General features: G+C 45.4%; 1 protein-coding gene across 1 annotated transcript; it reads right to left on the bottom strand.

The window, feature by feature from the left end:
• Window positions 1-3655: 3655 nt before the first annotated feature.
• On the bottom strand, window positions 3656-21821 carry LOC103628009 (mitogen-activated protein kinase kinase 3). Its single transcript, XM_020537895.2, is given in 7 exon segments — window positions 3656-3700; window positions 11250-11357; window positions 11621-11734; window positions 12860-13027; window positions 20586-20723; window positions 20841-21133; window positions 21743-21821. Coding segments are annotated over 7 exon segments (945 nt in total).
• Window positions 21822-22577: the final 756 nt, after the last annotated feature.

A 22577-nucleotide genomic window follows, 5' to 3' on the forward strand; every position in this document is an offset into this window, starting at 1 on the left:
GACTTGATCTCTTCTAGTATAGCCACAAATCCAACAGAGCATACACAGTTCCAAATGCTTATTGTTTGACACCAAAATGAGCCTGCGGACGGACCGACCCTGAGGCCGGACAGTCCGCGGTCCGGACAGTCCGTGCTTGTGGGCCAGACGGTCCGCACGTGCGTAGAGTAGATTAGGGTTCCGAGTTTTGTGCTATGTTTGTTAGCTAGAATCGCGGAATTAGCTCGGAATTCAGTTATGTAAAGGGTCCAGCCCCCCTCCTCTATAAATAGAGAGGTATACGGCCGATTTGTATTAATCAATCGAATCAATACAACTTCTATTTCGCATTTATTCCCAGTACAATTAGGAGTAGTTCTAGTCTAGTTCTAGTTTAGCTTCTCGATCTCCAAATTCTCCGCTTCTCTTCGACTCTATGCCGATTAGAAGAGTCTAGGTCGGCCTGCCGAGCCTAGACATCACCTAGGATCTCTCCTCCCCGACGGGGTCCCTCCCGGGACCGAGATCCAGGCCGCCGCCGATGACTTCTGCCGCCTCTGCGTACGCGCAGACCGTCCGGCCTCCAGGGCGCGGACCGTCCGGCCGTCAGGCAGAGGACCTTAGCCCCTGCGCTAGGTCGCGGACCGTCCGGCCCCAGGCCGCGGACCGTCTGCGCCTGACCAGAGAGCACCGCCACAGTTCTTGTTGAGTGTTTGGCGCTCCGAAAAGGCGTCAACATACTTTTTGGCGACTCCGCTGGGGAAGACATATTTAGACCTATTAAATCGGCCCTCAATGGCCGGTTCAAGGGATAGTTCTGAAGTCTCTCCAAGCAACATCATAGAGCCGACTTGGGAAACCTTGCCAGCTGACGAACAGCTTCAGTTCGAGTCGCACAAGGAGCAGATGATCCAGGAGGCGAAAGCAAAGTTCTTGGCCAACTTCAAAGTGGACAGGAACAACAAGGTCGTCCGACATCGGGCGACGGATCCAACTTCACTGCGACCCATGCAAGATATCCCCAATGTAAGTAATACAAACGAGATGCAATCTCTTAAGAATTATGTAGATGAACAGCGTGAACAAATGCAAAATATCATAGGGGATATGCAAAACGATTATAGGAGACTAGTACGTGCATTTGATAAATCTAGTATAGCAAATTTTCCGTCACACGAGGTTGAATTAGGGGATAACGCACGTAATACATCGGCTAGAGGTTGTCACGACCAGTCACAACCCCTTTATGGGATGCCGATGGACACGTACCCTGAGCAACCGCAAATCGGCAGCAAAATAGCCGATCTGCACATGTCCGGACCGTCCGCACATGAGCGCGGACCGTCCGGGCCAGCCACGGCTGGGCCCATTTTTAATGAGTTACCTAGACATGCACCCGAGCCACCACATACGTCACAGAACCCAAACTACCCAGTCGGACGGTCCGCATACAACGACGGATGGTCCGCATATAACCACGGACGGTCCGGGTACATATCCGGACAGTCCACGCATGAGTCTTTTGAGGAGGATTATTATCTAAATCCTCACCCGTCCCAGCAACACTTCCCATCGCACTATGCAATGCACCAGCCCATTAATTCAAGATCCAGAGCCCAGGAAAGCTTTCCGGCCCCACCTAGAAGGCCGGAAAGAAACGATCAAACCTATGAGCCATATAGGGCAAATGGAAATGCATCACGTAGCTCAAACCAATGGGGGGAAAGACAACACACTAATTTTCAGCCAACCCCACCTATGTTTGACCAGAGAGCCGGTGGTCTTGCACCGGCTGCCATTGATATAGTAAGGGAAGAAATAGTCGGGGCGTTCCGAGATAAGCTCAGAGTAAGCATGTTACCTGGGGGGCAATCATATCGAAAACCTTATGACAGCCGATTTGATCACCACCCATACCCCCAGGGAACCAGGATACCCGAATTTGCAAAATTTTCGGGTGACCAAGGAAAAAACACGCGCGAACATATAGGCCAGTTTTTAGCACAATTAGGAGAATTGGCCGACATAGAAGCATTTCGTGTACGTTTATTTTCATTATCTTTGACAGGAACCGCGTTCACATGGTACGCCACTTTACCTCCTAATTCTATTTCATCATGGGGGGATTTAGAACAAAAATTTCATGACCACTTTTTCTCCGGTGACTATGAGTTAGATTTGGTAGATTTAGTGGCCCTACGGCAGGGGAAGGACGAATCGGTTAATGAATATATCCGGAGGTTCCGAGATACAAGAAACCGATGCTTCCAAATACATTTAGCAGAAAAATAGCTAGCAGGATTAGCCTTTAATGGACTACGATATTATTTAAAAGAGAGACTAGAAGGCATCCAATTTTTCACGTTAGCACAATTACACCAGAGAGCTTTGGCCTGTGAAAGCCGAAGCAAAGAGACCGCCAAAACCATTCGTCACAATGTCCATATAGTAGAGTGCGATCAGAGTAGCTCGGACGACGAATCAACAGAAATATATGCTGCTGAAATGGTTTGGCCAAAACAGGCCAAATCTTCAGCTTGTTCTTCCTTACAGCCGGTTCAAAAGAAACGGCAAAAGGAGGTCAAGTTTACATTTAATGTTAGTAAATGTGATAAAATATTTGATGAGTTACTCAAAAATGGCAATATTAAAATAAATCACACTATTCCATCCGCCGACGAGCTAAAACGTCGTGCATACTGCAAGTGGCATAACTCATTTTCTCATGCCACTAATGATTGTAATGTATTCCGTCGACGGATTCAATCGGCCATTAACGAAGGACGATTGAAATTTCAGGAAATGCAAGTGGACACGGAGCCCTTTCCAATGAACATGATCGACTTTGAGGGCAAGAAAGTCCTGACTCGGCCAAACACGAACGATGAGGGCAAAGGCAAAGAGATAGTCATCGGCAATGCAAGAGAGGCCAGTGGGAATCATAAAATTTCTTGCAGGAAAGTGGTGGCCGAGAAGACTCCTGATGGAGGGGAGACCCTGAAGGTGACCATCACAGCCTCCAGCACTGGGGGGCAAACACAGACGGGGAGGCAGGTGCAAGAACCCATTCTGCGCATCACGGACGGTCCGCCATCCAGACGCGGACGGTCCGAAGCTTCTCCGGACGGTTCGAAGACCTCTGGCGGACGGTCCAGCGACACTCAGGACCCACAACGACCACGCACATTCAAACCACGACGACCAGAGATAGGTACGTGGAAAACAAATACTTTTAAAGCAGCTGGTCGGCTGGTCAGACCCGACCCGACTTTCAATCAATTGTTGTCCAAATATGTGAAAAAAAAGGCCGACCCCAGTGACCGGCCAGCAAAGCGACCCCGCTCACCTGTTCATGAGCAACGCCAGGTAAAGCCGATTGGACTACCTCACCAATCGGAAGAAATGAAAGGTCACACTGTGCAATTGAGACCTAACATACCTGCATGGACACCTCCACCTCCATATCCACCTATGCCATATCCATACACATACATGCCTCCACCATATACTCCAAATCAAATGTGGAGCATGCCACCATATTCATTTGGGATGCCACAGTACCCTGCTTGGGGGGCACCCCAAACATATGTATTCGACAGGTTGGCACCGCCAGTACGAGACCGATTGAGCGCTGCTGAATCAGGTCACCAGGCACAGGCCCAACAAGATTGCCGGACTACTCGGCCTCCAAGGCCAACCAATCCGGCATGGGAGCATATGCCTACAGCAACTCAAAGAACAACAAAAAAGGACATCATCAAAATAGGCACTGCAGATGTTGTCATACAGGAAGATAGTAAAGGGCCAATGATTTTTGGTGAGTCGGCCAACACAACCAAAAAAGAAGATACGGCTACCATCAAAACAGCCGATCCAAAATACTCCATGCCTCAATGGTGCCCAGCGGGATTGACACGGTCCCAAAAGCGGAAATTACAGCGCCTAAGAGCAAAGGAGAGCCAAGAGAAGGAGACAGAAAAGATATTCAATAACACACATCCACAGTACCCGCCACCGCAAAAGAAATGGAGACCAAAGGCCATTGAGGAAAAACAAACGGCCACAAAAATAGAAAATCAAACAACACTTGTGCAACACCTTGCAGGTATGGCAGATAGCTCGGCCAGCAAGGCTGGACAATCTGCACCAGGCACGGACCGTCCGGCCCCTGCGCGCGGACCATCCGTCCTTCACCAGGAAGCCTCTGGACAATCTGCACCAGGCGCGGACCGTCCGGCCCCTGAGCGCGGACCGTCCACCGTTCACCAGGAAGCCTCCAATGACACGCCGACATCAATGGAAGAAGACGACCTACTTGGAGAAGACCTGGTCGACTACGAGGCTTCTCCAGAGCGCCAAGGTATGGACGTAAATATTATTACATTTTCTGCCGATTGTACTATTGTCGGCGACAATGAACCTGTTATGGCCAGTTTGATTTTGGTCCTAAAGAAGCCACCTTTACTAAACCAAAGGAATTGGTAAATCATTTAAAGCCGCTCTTCGTGCGCAGTCACATTGATGGGATACCGATTGCTAAAATGTTGGTAGATGGAGGGGCGGCTGTAAATCTAATTAATGCCTTATTCGTTATACAGAAAATTAGGTAAACAAGATGACAAACTTGTCAAGACCAAATGACCCTCAGCGGTGTTGGAACGGATAGTTCGATCAAAGCCAGGGGAGTCACGTCTGTTGAATTAACCATCGGAACTAAGACCCTTGCTGCTGCATTCTTCGTCGCTGATGTAGAAGGAAATTACAGTTTAATCCTAGGCAGAGATTGGATTCATGCCAATCAATGTATACCGTCTACATTACATCAAATGTTAATACAATGGGTAGGCGATGATGTAGAACAAGTACATGCTGATGCATCGGCCTGTATCGCTGTGGTCGATGCCCCTGTACTCTGGACTTATGAGACTGCTACATGTCTCACAGGAGTAGATTTTTCTGATTATCAGTTCATAAGTATAGATAGGAAGGGTTTCATTCCTATAATGCTAGAGCCGATGGAGAATCGGCTAAATCCTAAATAAAGTTTAAATGATGAGTACACACAAAGTTCATGAGTCTTTGGTCACGGATAGTTCGGCTTCTAAGGCTGGATGGTCTGGTCCTTCACAAAATAGTTCGGACTTTAAGACCGAACATCTACCGCAGCGTAAAGACAGTGTCACGGATGATCCGGTCCACAAGACCGGAAAGCCCGCCATCACGCAAAGATCATGTGATCCCTCTGTGGGAGACATGATAGAGGAATTCAGAGATCTTGATAAACTAGGATAGGGGTTTACATCGGCTGATCCTTTGGAGGAGATTGACATAGGAGATGGCAAAACTCCAAGGCCGACTTTTGTAAACAAGACCCTGGAGACCGATCCTAGAAATGAGATGATCGGTCTATTGAAGGAATATTCAGATTGCTTTGCTTGGAATTATACTGAGATGCCTGGATTAAGCCGAGAGATTGTAGAGCATCGGCTGCCTATTAAGTCCGGTTTCAGACCTTTCAAGCAGAAAGCTAGAACATTTCGTCCAGACCTTCTCCCATGGATCAAGGACGAAATCCACCGGCTGCTAGAAGCTGATTTTATTAGACCTTGCAGATACGCAGAATGGGTCTCCAATATTGTGCCGGTGGAGAAGGAGTCAGGTAAGCTTAGAGTATGCATTGATTTTCGAAACTTAAATAGAGCAACTCCTAAAGATGAGTATCCCATGCCCATAGCCAACACATTAATCAATAATGCATCAGGAAATAGAATTATTAGCTTTCTTGATGGTAATGCCGGATATAATCAGATTTTTATGGCCGAAAAGGATGCGTCTAAAACGGCCTTTATATGTCTAGGCTTCATTGGTTTATTTGAATGGGTTGTCATGACATTTGGTCTTAAAAATGCTGGTGCTACTTATCAGAGGGCTATGAATTTGATCTTCCATGAGTTATTAGGAAACACTGTGGAAGTCTACATTGATGATATTGTAGTCAAATCGGCTGAGTTTAGTTCTCATATAGCAGATTTGCGCAAAGCCTTTGATAAAATGCGTCGTTATGGTTTGAAAATGAACCCACGTAAATGTGCTTTTGGAGTGTCGGCTGGTAAGTTTTTAGGATTTATCATCCATGAACATGGTATAGAAATAGACCTGGACCGAATCAAGTCTATTCGGAATGTGGGACCTCCAACCTGTAAGGTCGAAGTGCAGAAGTTTCTCGGCAAGGTAAATTATTTACGAAGGTTTATTTCCAACCTAGCCGGGAAAATTGATGCCTTCACCCCTATCCTTCGGCTTAAGAATGATGCCGAATTCGCTTGGGGGGCAGAGCAGCAGGAAGCATTTGATCTCATTAAAAAATACTTGTCTTCAGCTCCCGTATTAAAAGCACCACGAGCAGGAGTACCATTCCGATTATACATTGCAGCTGAAGATAAAGTCATTGGGGCTGTTCTGACACAAGAAACTGAAGGAAAGGAACATGTGGTGACATATCTAAGTCAGAGGTTGGTGGATGCTGAAACGAGGTACACTTTTATTGAGAAGTTATGCTTATGCTTGTTTTATGCATGCACCAAGTGTAGATGTTATTTACTGTCTAGTCATTGCACTGTTTCTGGTCAAGCCAATGTAATTAAACACATGTTGCATAACCCAATTATGAGTGGTAGAGCTGGTAAGTGGGCTTATGCACTCATAGAATATGACTTGACCTATGAACCATTGAAATCTATGAGAGGCTAGGTCGTAGCAGATTTTATTGTAGAACATCGGATTAATGATACTCATAAACTAGACATGTCATACCTCACTATTACTCCTTGGACTTTATATTTTGATGGATCGGTTTGCAATGAAGGGCAAGGGATTGGCATTGTGCTTGTTTCACCAAGTAATGTCTCCTTTGACTTCTCTAGCCGATTGAAAACTTATTGCACTAACAATCAAGCCGAATATGAAGCCCTTTTGTTCGGTTTAGAACTTTTAAATTGTATAGGAGTAAAACATGTAAAGGCATTTGGTGATTCTCAGCTAGTCGTCCAACAGGTGTTAGAAGAATATCAATGTTTTGATGGTACTCTAAATAGTTACCTTGAAAAATGTTGGAGCATAATCCATTCTTTTGACGAATTCAGTATTCGGCATATCTCTAGAATTGAGAATCATAGAGCTAACGATTTGGCACAAGATGCATCAGGTTATCGGATAAAAAGAGGGAAATTTCACAATGCTGAAGATCTGATAACCAGTGCAGGGCCAAATCCCCAGGTCGCGGACCGTCCGCGTGAAGACGTCGGACCGTCCGGGGTTACCAGGAAAGTTCTCCTAATCGATTCGGCTGATAATGAGGCCGATGCAAGTGATTGGAGGACGCCCATAACTAATTATTTACGAAATCCCAATGTTAGGACAGATAAGAACATTCGGCGTACAACTTTCAAGTATGTTTTGATGAGTGATGAACTCTACCGCCGAACAGTCAACGACGTCCTGCTTAAGTGCTTGGGCCCAAATGATGCTATATTAGCCATGGCCGAAGTGCATGAAGGAATTTGTGGTACCCATCAATCGGCTCCAAAGATGAAGTGGCTGTTGCGAAGATCTGGTTTTTATTGGCCTAATATGAGAGCTGATTGTTTCAAGTACTATAAGGGTTGCCAAGTGTGTTAAAAATTCGGCGACCTACAGTTGGTCCCTGCAACCGAACTACATCCTATTATCAAGCCTTGGCCTTTCAGAGGATGGGGATTAGACTTTATTGGGGAAATTCATCCTTCATCATCAAAGGGGTAGTGGTTCGTGTTAGTTGCCACTGATTATTTTACCAAATGGACTGAAGCCGTTGCTCTGAAGAATATGAGACACAAAGAGGTAATTGAGTTCATAACTGAGCATATCATTCATAGATTCGGCATTCCCCAGACCTTGACTACGGATCAAGGGACTTCTTTTATGTCAAAAGAGGTACGTGAATTTGCTGAATTATATAGAATTAAGTTGCTTAATTCATCTCCATATTATGCTCAGGCCAATAGACAGGCCGAGTCTAGTAATAGGACATTGATTAACTTGATAAAAAAGAAGATATCTGATAATCTTAAGCACTGGCATAAGATCTTGTCTGAAGCTTTATGGGCTCATAGAATATCTAAACATAGTGCTACTAAAGTGTCTTCTTTTGAGCTTGTCTATGGGCAGGAAGCAGTGTTGCCTGTGGAAATAAGTTTGAATGCTGTCAGGTTCGCCAGACAAAATGATCTAACTCTCACTGATTATTACAATGCAATGATGGATAATATTGATGAGGTGACCGACAAGAGAGTGATAGCCTTGGGAGCAATAAAAAGGAAAGATCATGGTAGCCAGGGCCTACAACAAGAAGGTCAAAGCAAAGTCATTCCAAGTAGGAGACCTAGTGTGGAAGACCATCCTGCCTCTAAGGAATAAAGACCGGAAGTTTGGAAAATGGTCGCCAAGCTGGGATGGTCCTTATAAAGTAAAACAGGTAATGTCGGCGTTTCGAGACCGGGGGGTCCCTGAGCCGACGAGTGAGTGTGCCGCGTGCCCCAGCCCAGATGGGTCGAGCGCGTGGGCGAGCGCGAAGGGGGGAAGCGAGGCGGCCGGAGACGGGCGTGAGAGAGGTGGAAATCCCGCGGCCTTCGTGTTCGTCCCGCGCCCAGGTCGGGTGCGCTTGCAGTAGGGGGTTACAAGCGTCCACGCGGGTGAGGGAAGCGAGCGGCCCCAAGAGAGCGCCTGCCCCGTCCTCGTCTCCGCGCGGCCAACCTCCTCTAAGAAGGCCCTGGTCCTTCCTTTTATAGGCGTAAGGAGAGGATCCAGGTGTACAATGGGGGTGTAGCAGAGTGCTACGTGTCTAGCGGAGGGAGAGCTAGCGCCCTAAGTACATGCCAATGTGGCAGCCGGAGAGATCTTGGCACCCAGCTGGCGTGATGTCGTGGCTGTCGGAGGAGCAACGGAGCCTGGTGGAGGGACAGCTGTCGGAGCGGTTGAATCCTTGCTGACGTCTCCCTGCTTCCGTAAGGGAGCTGAGAGCCGCCGTCGTCACAGGGCTAGCGGGGCGCCATCATTGCCTATCTGGCGGAGCTGGCCAGATGGGACACCGGTCTTGTTCTCTGCGGCCCGAGTCGGCTCGGGGTAGGTTGATGATGGCGCTTCCTGTTGACGTGGCGGGCCTGTGCCCTAGGTCGGGCGACGTGGTGGCTCCTCCGAAGCCGAGGTCGAGTCTGTCTTCTGTGGCCGAGGCCGAGCCCGAGCTCCTGGGTCGGGCGAGGCGAAGGTCGTTCGGCAGAGGCCAGGGCGGAGTCCGAGCCCTGGGGTCGGGCGGAGCGGAGTTCGCCGTCTTCCGGGGCTTAGCCCGAGTCCGAGCCCTGGGTCGGGCGGAGCGGAGTTCGTCGTCTTCCGGGGCTTAGCCCGAGTCCGAGCCCTGGGTCGGGCGGAGCAGAGTTCGCCGTCTTCCGGGGCTTAGCCCGAGTCCGAGCCCTGGGTCGGGCGGAGCGGAGTTCGCCGTCTTCCGGGGCTTAGCCCAAGTCCGAGCCCTGGGTCGGGCGGAGCGGAGTTCGCCGTCTTCCGGGGCTTAGCCCGAGTCCGAGCCCTGGGTCGGGCGGAGCGGAGTCCGCCGTCTTCCGGGGCTTAGCCCAAGTCTGAGCCCTGGGTCGGGCGGAGCGGAGTTCGTTATGGCGCCTTTGGCAGGGCCTTCGCATTAAATGTTCCTGCAACTTGGTCGGTTGGTGCGGCGATTTAGTCAGGGTTGCTTCTTAGCGAAGGCAAGGCCTCGGGCGAGCCGGAGATGTGCCCGCCGTTAAAAAGGGGGGCCTCGGGCGAGACGGAAACCCCTCGGGGTCGGCTGCCCTTGCCCGAGGCTAGGCTCGGGCGAGGCGTGATCGAGTCGCTCGTACGGACTGATCCCTGACTTAATCACACCCATCAGGCCTCTGCAGCTTTATGCTGATGGGGGTTACCAGCTGAGAATTAGGCGTCTTGAGGGTACCCCTAATTATGGTCCCCGACAGGTAATATCTGGTAACGCCTATTTACTACAAACATTACAAGGCAAGGATTTACCCAAAGCTTTGAATGGGCGTTTTCTCAAGCAGTACCATCCTAGTATGTGACAAGATGCTTAAGAAAACCGATGTGATCACATCGAGTTAAGATGCTTTTGGTTTGCCCAGCTCCACCAAAAGGCAGGGGGCATATGTTTGACACCAAAATGAGCCTGCGGACGGTCCGGCCCTGAGGCCGGACAGTCCGCGGTCCGGACAGTCCGCGCCTGTGGGCCGGACGGTCCGCGCGTGCACAGAGTAGATTAGGGTTCCGAGTTTTGTGCTATGTTTGTTAGCTAGATTCACGGAATTAGCTCGGAATTCAGTTGTGTAAAGGGTCCAGCCCCCCTCCTCTATAAATAGAGAGGTATACGACCGATTTGTATTAGTCAATCGAATCAATACAACTTCTATTTCGCATTTATTCCCAGTACAATTAGGAGTAGTTCTAGTCTAGTTCTAGTTTAGCTTCTCGATCTCCAAATTCTCCGCTTCTCTTCGACTCTACGCCGATTAGAAGAGTCTAGGTCGGCCTGCCGAGCCTAGACATCACCTAGGATCTCTCCTCCCCGACGGGGTCCCTCCCGGGAGCGAGATCCAGGCCACCGCCGGCGACTTCCGCCGCCTCTGCGTACGCGCGGACCTTCCGGCCTCCAGGGCGCGGACCGTCCGGCCGTCAGGCAGAGGACCTTAGCCCCTGCGCCAGGTCGCGGACCGTCCGGCCCCAGGCCGCGGACCGTCCGCGCCTGACCAGAGAGCACCGCCACGGTTCTTGTTGAGTGTTTGGCGCTCCGAAAAGGCGTCAACACTTATCTATTGAACATGTCTTTTTGTAGGTTGTGGGTTTATAGGAAACCATGAGCAAAATTATGTGGGTTTATAGGAAACCATGAGCAAAATTATGTGGGTTTGTAGGAAACCATGAGAAAAAATATTCTAATATTTTTTTAAAACTCTTAATAGTCATTAGTCAAAAGAACTTTGTTTGGTATTAGGTTCCTTCCAGAGGAAGGTCTGGTGGGATACTTAGTGGCATCAGAATTGAAAGATTTGATGTTGAGAATTTTGAAAATGGTGAATTTACTACTGTTGTTAAAGAATTGAGAAATGGGATGGGCTAATTTCAGGGACAAAGAATGTCACCAAACCTACATTAATCTACAGTATGGAAGGATAAAGTTGAAATATGCTAGAAAGACTCACCTCAACTATTTGCTTTAGCCTTTCTGTTGGATCAACTACACTTTTGACATATGCTGCCAAGTCCACTTCAGTTCCTGCATACCTCTTGATGAATGGGTGTGACAGAAGCTGCAAATCGTATTCAGTGTAATCAAAGTAATAATGGAATAAAACATAATCTATTTGAGTTCACTGACATGCTGAAGTTATGGGAAAATTGCAGTTTGACATTCTATGATTAAATCAAAACTGTCTAAGAGACCATGAAAGTTATGATAAATGTATATATTGAAACCTTATCTACATTCCTGCGTTTTCAAGAAAAAAAGAAAAGAAACCCTATCTACCCAACTGAAATTATACGAAAATCATTATACCCTAATTATCTTTACCTGCTCACATGTGGGCCTTGCATCAGCATCTTTCTGCAAGCAATCATTGATGAATGAGCAGAATTCTAATTAACAAGTATCTACTGGTGGTGTTGGTGATGGATCATCAAGTATCTGAATTACAAGATATCAAGTTAAGAAAGAAGATAGGGAAGTGCAAATAACTATACAAAGATAGTCACCAAAATGATCACAGCATCATATGACATATTGCAATACGATAAACATACGTCGTTATAGCTAAGAGCAGGCAGCAGAGGGCAGGGGCAGCTAGAACTAAGGTCAGTTGTGGTTGTTGCATTGTGTTGACTATGCCTTTTTTAAACTGCTACAGAAAAGCAATTAAGAAAAAATAACAGAGAAAATTAAGTTCTCTAACAATTGTTGTGCAATTTTAAAAACCTGCTATAACTAAAAAGGAATCTGATCACAACAACCAGCAATTCCACCAGAAACATAACACAAATTGATATTAGCAGTGAACATTTAACAACTCAAACTGTGAGAGATAAAACAGCCCCCGGGCATTTTGCTAAGAAGAACTTGTCATGCAGGTTGAACCCACACCACTCATACACAGTGGCAATGTGGACCATACCAGAACGGACACAACCTTGGGCTGGACCTTAGACTTGTGCTTTGGCATGGGACAGACACGAAATTTTGTTTAAAACCTAACTTGAAATTCACTCCTACGAGAAGTCAAACCGAAAACTTGAGGAGTGCTATTATAGCCACCTAACCAACTCAGCTAGATACCCGTTCACAGCGAACATTTACTACACTGTAAGATGACTTATAGACTGAAAACTTTACAGGGAAGGTGGAGAACCCATCCATGCATTAAAAAAAAGGCAGACACAGTGCCGAGGCTCCCACATGAATGAGATCTGGGAAAGGGATAAACCAAGGCAAACCTCTCCCCGCAAATGCGGAGAGGTTGCTTCGAACCCACGACCTAGTGACTCAACGAGACAGCTCTCACCTGATGACCCATCCATGCATTCAACTAGCAAAATCTACGTCAAAAAACAAGTATCATAAAAAGCTAACATAACCCAGAGGACATGTACATGTGGGCCATTTATCCCATACCAGCATATCTAGTCAAGGAACATAATAGCCTAGTATCTCAGAGTACTAGCATTTGACGTTAGTCAAAGGACAACATTTCATCCAAACATCAATTACAGGTCTATAGTAAGAAACAAACAAGTAACCAACCAATAACCAACTCACCTGCAACATTAGGTTTGCAGGGCCCTCATTTACGTCATATGGGAATTTTCCAGTAGCACATTCCAATATTGTTAGTCCAAGACTCCAAATATCAGCAGCATAAGAATAGTTCTCATTACGAATTCTCTCAGGTGACATATATGTGACTGTGCCTACAAAGGTAGCACACTGAACATATTTATTTAGAAGGAAAATGTTTTGCTGATTCAGTCCATATTATTTCATGTTCAGTAGTATTCAGAAAAGAATTATCATACATTAAGCAACACTAGAAGAACATTTGTGATGACTGTTGGGGACTTGTTCTCAAATACTATGAATCAAGAACAAGGCAACATAAAATGTTAAATATCAAAGCCCTTCGTCCTTCGAAGCGTTATTTCCCTTCGGATATAATGCTTTTCGAACGAAGGTCATGAAGGATATACCTTCATGATCGTAATAAAATATGGAGAACATTCATACACAAAATACAGAAAATAACATAATCTTTTTAAGTATTATTATCTATTTATTTTTATTTATATTACTTGCGTAAACAATAATAAATTACAAGGGTACCTTCAGCTTGAAGGAATGTAAGAATACAAGTGTGACGCTAAAGCGAATGCCAAGTCAGCGTGAACAGTATAGGAATACTGTTCACCTATTTATAGGCACGGGTCGCAGCCCACGCAAAATTACATTAATGCCCATTACATTTATCAATAACTCTATAGTAGTTCTCCGAGGTCTAATTTGGCTTTTCATCTTTAAGTCGGTTCCCCTTTTCTGCCGTCATGCCGAAGCTTTTCTGCATATAGCTTCGTAATCGTCTCATCCTTCGTCGTGATCGCCTTCCGTTCCAGTCAAGCTTCGTCTTAACCATGCTCTTGTATACCCGCAACCTGACTCCGAAGGTACCTGTTCGCATATTTCTCTTGGAAAACATTGTCAAATCATGTTTTTGAGGACCTTCGGAAGCCGAAGGCCCCCAACAGTAGCCCCTCGCAATATTAATTTACTGCAATGATAAATTTATATTGCGACATGGACGAAGGCTTTAAGCCGAAGGTCCGAAAAAACACCTTCCTTCTACTAGAATAGCAACAGTCATTGACAGGTGGGACCCTCCATTTTTCGACATACTGGGTGTATAAATAAGAGCTCATCATCAGTTTATTTGGCACGCTTTCTTGCCATCTGCTTTTACTCACCCGACTTTTAGCCTGCGCGCCACAACACTTGCTTAGCTTTTTAGATTTTTAAGCTTCGGTTTCGAGATCACTTTCTCAGCGTTTGTGAAGATGTCTGAAGATAAGAAAACTGTTGCTGAATCGAAGCTGAGCCTTTCTGAGGAGATGCATCTCGGCTTTCTTCAGTCAATAGCAAAGACCAACACGGAAAAGATCACTAGGGAGACCTTGGAGGGTTTATCTGAAGATACTGGTGACAGTGACAGTTATGATGTGGAAAGTGAGGGTGAAGACTCCGAAGACCGACCGTGGCGACCAAGACACACAGTCTTCGGTAAATCAAGCATTAAGCAGAGTCATCTCGATACCATGAAGGGAAGGTACTTTCGAGACATGTCTATTGTGAGGGCAGATGATGGGGAGAAAACTGTGCCTACTCCCGAAGAGAATGAAGTCGTAATCTTCCGAAGCTTCTTGAAGGCTGGATTGCGATTTCCCTTGAACAATTTTGTTGTAGAAGTACTGAGGATATTTGAAGTCTACCTTCACCAACTTACTCCCGAATCAATCATAAGAATGGGCATCTTCGTCTGGGCCGTGAGGAGCCAAGGTTTAGAACCAAATGCAAAGAGTTTCTGCAATATACATGAGTTATTATACGAGACGAAACCTTGGGGTAAAGAGCAATATCACAACAATTTCGGCTGCTACAGCTTCGGCACCCGATCTGGGTCAAGTTGTCCCGTGCCAACCTTTCGTAAAAGATGGCCCGACAACTGGATGACAGAGTGGTTTTATGTGAAGAATGATTTAAAAATTCGAGAAGATATTAAAGGTATCATTATGCGCCCTTTTTGGCAACGCTTCGGCCTTCGGAGGCCGAAGGTTGAAATGAATGAAGCAGACGAAGAATGCCAGAGAGCCTTCGGAGTTGTTTGCTCTTTTATTGGGACAAGGGATCTGGTCTAAGAACATATTGCCTTCAGAGTATGGCCACTTGCGGAAAAATGGGAAATGCCGAAGGAGACCATTAAAGAAACTGATGAAGGTGAGCTAGTCAGGCTGAAATACATATTTAAATACGGGGATAAATTTGTTGAGCCAGATGATGACTGGTTGAGAAGTATTGAGGCCATCAGTGATGAATTGCTTGGTGTATACTCAAAGGCCGAAGATACTGCATTATCGGCAGCCTTCGGAGGCCGAAAGAGGAAGAGACTCAACCGAGTATTCGACGCAATTGGGTTTGTCTACCCCGACTACCGTTATCCAGCGCGGGGTCAAAAAAGAAAAAACACTTCTACAAAAGAAACTGCTTCAGCCGCTTCTAGCGAACCGGCACCGAAGAGAAAAAGGGTAAAGGTTCTCACACACCGGCCACGTTATATTGAACCGACCACAGTGCCTAAGTTTGTCGGTGAGACCTCTTCGGCTACCGAAGCTAAAGAACCAATTCTGCTGCCAAAAATCGAAGAGCTGGCCGAAGTGCCAGCAACAGAGAAGATTGAAGAACTGGGGACTGAAAAAGCAAAAACATCAGAAATTTTAAGTCCTTCAGCAGAAATCGAGGTAGCAGAAAGTCAGAAGGGGCTAACAGTGACCCCAAAAAGAAAAAGAATGGTTAACGTGTTCGATGTTTTGGAGACAATTAAATCTTCAAGCATAACTCCGAAGAAAACTGTTGAAACTTCCGAAGAAAAAGCCTTTGTTGCTGAAGCTTCGAAGCAACAATCTGAAACTGAAGCTGGGCCCTCAGAGCCCACCAAGAGAAAACCCTTGGAAACCGAAGAAACAAAAACGACAGAGCCAATTTTGATTGAAGAGACTGACGCTGCTGTCCCCGAAGCATCCTCCAAAGCCCTCGATTATATTATACGACATGCTTCGGGAAAAAGATTATCTGAAGAAGAGATTTTTGAGGCTAATCACTATGCCCGAGAATTGAAGTATCCAAAGTGGGCCTTAGTATTCAATGGCACAGATGAAGATGACTTCTTATACTGCCTCCCGGACAACAAAGAGTTATCAGTCTGTCGGGAGATGGCTAGAAGTATGGGGTTTCCGAAGCTTGAAGCTGGGCTCTGCGCTATGACGAAGGACGATCTTGCAGATAGTCTTGCATATAATAGTCTGAAGGTATGAGAATTGTATATTTGGAAATTTATAATTTTTGAATTATTCTTTTATTTTTATAATAATTCCTTTCATATAGGGTTTGATACTTAGCAATGCTTTGAGAGCGCAAAAGAATGCTGAAGACGAGAGCTATAACATTGCTTTCAACAACCTACGGACAGAGGTTATTAAGCTGAGAAACGAAGCTTTGGAAAAAGATAAAATTCTGCTTACATTGGTGGATAAAATAAAGGAAGATGAAGCTACTTCTAAGGCTCAAGCTGAAGCCCAAAAGCGCGAAATTGAGGATCTTCGGAAACAGCTAGCCAGAGCTAAAGAAGAACACATACTTGAAGAGACAAAACGAGAACTTAGTGATCAATGGGCAAATCATTTAGAAATAAATGTTGAAGAGCTTCGTGCATCCAAGAGAAGGTGCTATAACAAATCCATAGAATGTGCTAAGAAAATAAAATCCAGCTTTGCCAACGTTGGTGCATTCTCAAGCGAAGAAAATTTCACAAGGGGTAATCCAGAAGGCCCGATTGAATGGATCAGCTACGAAGCTGAGGCCTTCGAGGAAATCTTAAATAGCCGCAGAGATATATGTGCTTTTTTGGGCGCCAGGGGGATTGCTACTGTTTTGGAAAGAAAGGGCTGCGAGCATGTAAAATCTTTAGCTCAATCCGAAGCTACTTTATCCTCTGAAGATATTAAAGACCCTTCGACCGAAGCAAGCATGGTCGGCGGAAAATTTTTCACCGACATCTGGGACAACGACGGCCGAGAAATGGCCCAAGAAATTATTCAAAAAAGCGAAAAGGCATCCATGATGCTAGAAAGGTAGCAGAGGCTGCTGAGAAAAGCGCAGAGCCCGAAGGGCAAATAGGTATTAATTAGTGATAACTGGCTCTTCGTTGTAACTTTTTGATTTCGAACTTGTTCATGACTTGTAATAGTAATATATCCGTATCTTCTCTTCCCTCAGAACCTGCTGAGCTATCTCCAGGCCCCCACACGAAGGGGGATGGTAAAATTAGATAAATGGCCGAAGCCATCATGGATAGAGTTGTTGATCAGCTTTTAAACGAAGCTGCAGAAGTAGTCTTAAAGGAAGATTAAATGCTGCTGTAAAAACATTTGAATTGTAACGCTTGTTGAGAATCATGTGTAACATTATGCAACTTTAGATATAGCATATTAGCTGTTTATAATTCTATTTTTGACGATGCATGAAACATCATATACATACCATTTTTGAGCCTTCGGCGAAAAAACACCTTCCCTTCTTTTCATGCTTCGTAAAAATCAATAATCAATCCTTGTAAAATCAATAATCAATAGATCCGTCCATTTCAGAGTTTGATGATGGTATAACTTTTTTAACGACCATTTTTTGTGCCTTGTCCCTATTTCTTCAAAACAATCTTCGAATGTCAATATCGAGACCCCCCTTCTTGCGTTGTTGATGCACTATGATGTATGATGTTATGCTATGCAAATGATGTAATGATGTAATGTTGTGCAAAATAATATTTGCCGAAGGTTGACATTTATTTTTCACTGTAAGCCTCCCTTAGGAGCTTCTTCGCCTTTTACTTCAGCGGAATCAGCGTTTATTTTTCGCTGTAAGCCTCCCTTAGGAGCTTCTTCGCCTTTTACTTTCAGTGGAATCAGCGTTTATTTTTCGCTATAAGCCTCCCTTAGGAGCTTCTTCGCCTTTTACTTTCAGCGGAATCAGCGTTTATTTTTCGCTGTAAGCTCTACATTCCCTTCGGAACGACTTTTGAGCAGAAAACTTACACTGCGCTCCCTTAGGAACGACTTTTGAGTAGAAAACTTACACTGCGCTCCCTTAGGAACGACTTTTTATTACTTCAAAGAAGCTGCACTGCGTTCCTTAGAACAAATTTTTGATAATTCGAAAGTCCTCCGTGCCACCATAAATTCCTATGCTTCGGCAACTCAAGCCTATGGAGAAGATATATTTTCATTATGATAAAAGCGAAATTGTTACAAGAGATTGAAAAACAATAAAAAACACTTAAACTTCCCATAATTGTTCCTTACTAAAGAGAAAGTAATACTGAATGCGAAAAATGCAAAAAACTGCTGTCGAGGTAGGATATTTGTCAGTAAATGTGCTTCGACTCTGGCACAGTGCTATTGACTGTGCGAGCTTCGGACTCCTCTCTGAAGTCCCGCTGAAGGTGAGTGTGCTGACTCCCTTCTGGCTGCTGAGCTCGTTGTGTTGGTGGTGGCGGTAGAGGCTGCTGCCAAGATGCTTGGGGTTGACTTGCTGAAGCAACAGAAGCTGCAGGGTGATTGCCTACATATTCTGGAATGTAAGGCGAATGGTACGAAGCAGTATGCATGACCTGCTTCGGCTGACTCTGTTGTGCTGCAGCTTCTGCTATCTCCTTTTGCTTCTGGATGGTAACATGGCACATCCTGGTGGTATGGCCCTTGTCTTCACCACAGAATAGGCAATAAATTTTTCTTGGCTGATCCCCAAATCTTCCCCCGAAGCCCCTGGCGCCCCTGCCCCTTTGCGCTGGCGGCCGGAAGGAGCTTTGCTGCTGCCCCGAAGCTTGCGAGGAGTACTGTGGCCTTTGCTGCTGACTCCCTCTATCATCACTTTGAGTAGAGTTGTGAATTGACCTGACGTGCCTCAGATGGAATCTTCCTCCGAAGCCCCTGGTCATTTCAGAGAATCTGAATGCTTCCTCCCTTCTTTGGCGAAAGTCATTGTCAGCTCGAATATACTCGTCCATCTTCTGGAGCAGCTTCTCCAAAGTTTGAGGAGGCTTCCTGGCGAAGTATTGAGCTGAAGGTCCTGGCCGAAGTCCCTTGATCATGGCCTCAATGACAATTTCATTGGGCACTGTTGGTGTCTGTGCCCTCAGACGCAGAAACCTTCGGACATACGCCTGAAAGTATTCTTCGTGGTCCTGGGTGCACTGGAACAAAGCTTGAGCAGTGACCGGCTTCGTTTGGAACCCTTGGAAGCTGGTTATCAACATATCCTTCAGCTTCTGCCATGAGGTGATTGTTCCTAGCCGAAGAGAGGAGTATCAGGTTTGAGCGACACTCTTGACAGCCATGACAAAAGACTTTGCCATGACTGCAGTATTGCCACCATACGAAGATATGGTTGCTTCATAGCTCATCAAGAATTGCTTCGGGTCTGAATGACCATCGTACATGGGGAGCTGAGGGGGCTTGTAAGACTAGGGCCATGGTGTAGCCTGCAATTCTGTTGATAGAGGAGAAGCATCATCAAAAGCAAAATTTCCATGATGGAAATCTTCATACCAGTCGTCGTCATTGAAGCCCTCCTGATGAAGCTCTCTGCGCGGAGGCCTTCGGTTCTGGTCATCTTGAGCAAGATGACGAACTTCTTCCGAAGCTTCATCTATCTGCCTCTGAAGGTCTGCTAGACGAGCTATCTTTTCCTTCTTTTGTTGCACCTGTTGATGGAGCATTTCCAGGTTTTGGATTTCCTGGTCCAGGTCGTCCTCCGGAAGCGTTGGACTGGTAGCCTTCCTCTTCTGGCTTCGGGCCTCCCTAAGAGAAAGGACATCCTGATTGGGATCCAGCGGCTGCAGAGTGGCAGCCCCTGTCGCTGAAGCTTTTTTCGGCAGCATGACGAAGGTGATGCTTGCCGAAGGTGTTCAAAGCTCAAAAAAATGGAAGTGAGTTCACCGGAGGTGGGCGCCAATGTTGGGGACTTGTTCTCAAATGCTATGAATCAAGAACAAGGCAACATAAAATGTTAAATATCAAAGCCCTTCGTCCTTCGAAGCGTTATTTCCCTTCGGATATAATGCTTTTCGAACGAAGGTCATGAAGGATATACCTTCATGATCGTAATAAAATATGGAGAACATTCATACACAAAATACAGAAAATAACATAATCTTTTTAAGTATTATTATCTATTTATTTTTATTTATATTACTTGCGTAAACAATAATAAATTACAAGGGTACCTTCGGCTTGAAGGAATGTAAGAATACAAGTGTGACGCTAAAGCGAATGCCAAGTCAGCGTGAACAGTACAGGAATACTGTTCACCTATTTATAGGCACGGGTCGCAGCCCACGCAAAATTACATTAATGCCCATTACATTTATCAATAACTCTATAGTAGTTCTTCGAGGTCTAATTTGGCTTTTCATCTTTAAGTCGGTTCCCCTTTTCTGCCGTCATGCCGAAGCTTTTCTGCATATAGCTTCGTAATCGTCTCATCATTCGTCGTGATCGCCTTCCGTTCCAGTCAAGCTTCGTTTTAACCATGCTCTTGTATACCCGCAACCTGACTCCGAATGTACCTGTTCGCATATTTCTCTTGGAAAACATTGTCAAATCATGTTTTTGAGGACCTTCGGAAGCCGAAGGCCCCCAACAATGACTATCGCCAAGAAGTAGCATACCATAGCCATTGTATTGTCCAAACCAGCACTCACACCAAAATCTGTAATCTTCGCCTCGCCCTTAAGATTTACCAGTAAATTTGCTGGCTTTATATCTCTATGCACTAGATGCCTTACTTCATGCAAGTATCGCAGACCCTTTCGAATTATAAACAGAAGAATGTACCAAGTTAAATATACAGAAAGCCAAATCATGGCTTTTACTAATGTCTAGAAACTACAGATATGGATTAAAAAGACATGGAAGATCCATACAAGCAATACTTTCTGTAGCATATGTGAAAGAACTGGTTCTGGTATAGACTTCTTGACCCTTATAACATCTGCCAAGGAACCACCATCCATGTATTCAAGAGCGATACTTATTTGTCCAGAATCAGGCATGTAAAATGCACCCTGGAATTCAACTAAACCAGGATAACAACATGCTTCACATAATGTTCTCATCTCATTCAGAATTTGTTGCCTCTTCTCCTGCAAAGACATCAAGAAACATGTGTAAAAACTGTGAAAAGAACCTCTCGATGGCTTAAGTTTACCAACTGAAACTGCAGAATGAATATGAATTAGATAGGTAGTGACAACATAAAGTACTTTGATTACTCTATGTAATAATCAACGTGGTTCATTGCCACAGTATCCAAATTGAATTTAGAACAAACAAGACAATATTTAGCCTTCGATGTGTCTGCTAATTGTTCTCATTCTGCAATAAAACCAAGCCAACACTGCTCTAGTTCTCTCACTGCAACTATACTACTGCACTCCATTAAACAAGTGTTGTGAAAAGCACTATAAACAATAAGTCAGCTGCTTAAATGGATACAACAACCATCCCATCATGTATACACGACGTATATACCTGCTGGAGATCATAAACGCTAAACCAGCCAGCTTGCTGATTAACACTTTGATTCTTAAAGGACTGGATGATCATGTTTTTTTTCTTTTTGTGTGAGCATAATCGTGTGATTAGCAATGCTCTGATCCCAAGTTACAGCCGACCGGCTCATCAGTGTAAATAGCCCATCACATTCATGCACTAGAGTTTACTTAAGAGATTTATGCACAACTTAACTAAAAGAAAAAATGATTCAGCAAAGAACAAAGACTCATACTATCATGTACGGGCGCTCGTACGCCAGGCAGCGTCGCACCCGTCAGAGGCGCCGCGCCCAGGAGCGCGCAGATCGCTAGGAGCGCGATCTGGGAGGGCACGCAGATCTGCAGGAGCATATGGAAAGTAGTGGCTAGAAAGGAAAATAGAGAAATGGAAAGTAGAAGGAAGGAAAGGAGGGATTGATTAGTGATTGAGGAAAGTAGAAGGAAGGAAAGGAGGGATTAATTAGTGATTGATTAGTATTACCATGTGTAAGCTTGCCTAAAATACAGCAGGCCGATGCCTTTATATGCGGCACAAGGAGACATGAATAAAGGCAGCCAAGAAGTTATCTCTTCTCCATCTCTCTCTCTACGAACTAAGCCTACGGCTGTGGGGGATAACCACGCCGGAGAAGACGACGAACTGCGGCTACGACCTTCGTAGCCGAGGGCCCCCTGCTCTAGACACCCAGGCCCTTGACACATACGTGTGACAAAATGACAGTTCTAATGAGCAAGATTGCTTCAAAATGAATCTGCATATTCATAAAATGAGCTAAGCTAGTTAGAAACTTGTACCTAGCTTGATAATACTGTTAGAATATATGGATTAGGTCCATGAGGCTAAGCCCATGTGGCCCATGTATAAACCCTATATAGCCACCCTCTAGGGTTGTGTCGGTGTTTGGGACCCGACCGCGCACCCAGGGTTACCCCTCGAGGCGCTTTTGGATAGGACGGTGCTGTTGACTATAGCTCGATGGTTCGTGCAGGGCGCAAGAGAGACGATAGACGATTTTATACAGGTTCGGGCCGCTTGGAGAGGCGTAATACCCTACTTCCTGGTGTGGATCTTTTATGTGGTGGGTTACAGGGGGTTCTCTAGTATGA

The sequence above is a fragment of the Zea mays genome, chromosome 5 (genome assembly GCF_902167145.1).
Source record: "Zea mays cultivar B73 chromosome 5, Zm-B73-REFERENCE-NAM-5.0, whole genome shotgun sequence".
In the NCBI taxonomy this organism is placed as follows: Eukaryota; Viridiplantae; Streptophyta; class Magnoliopsida; order Poales; family Poaceae; genus Zea; species Zea mays.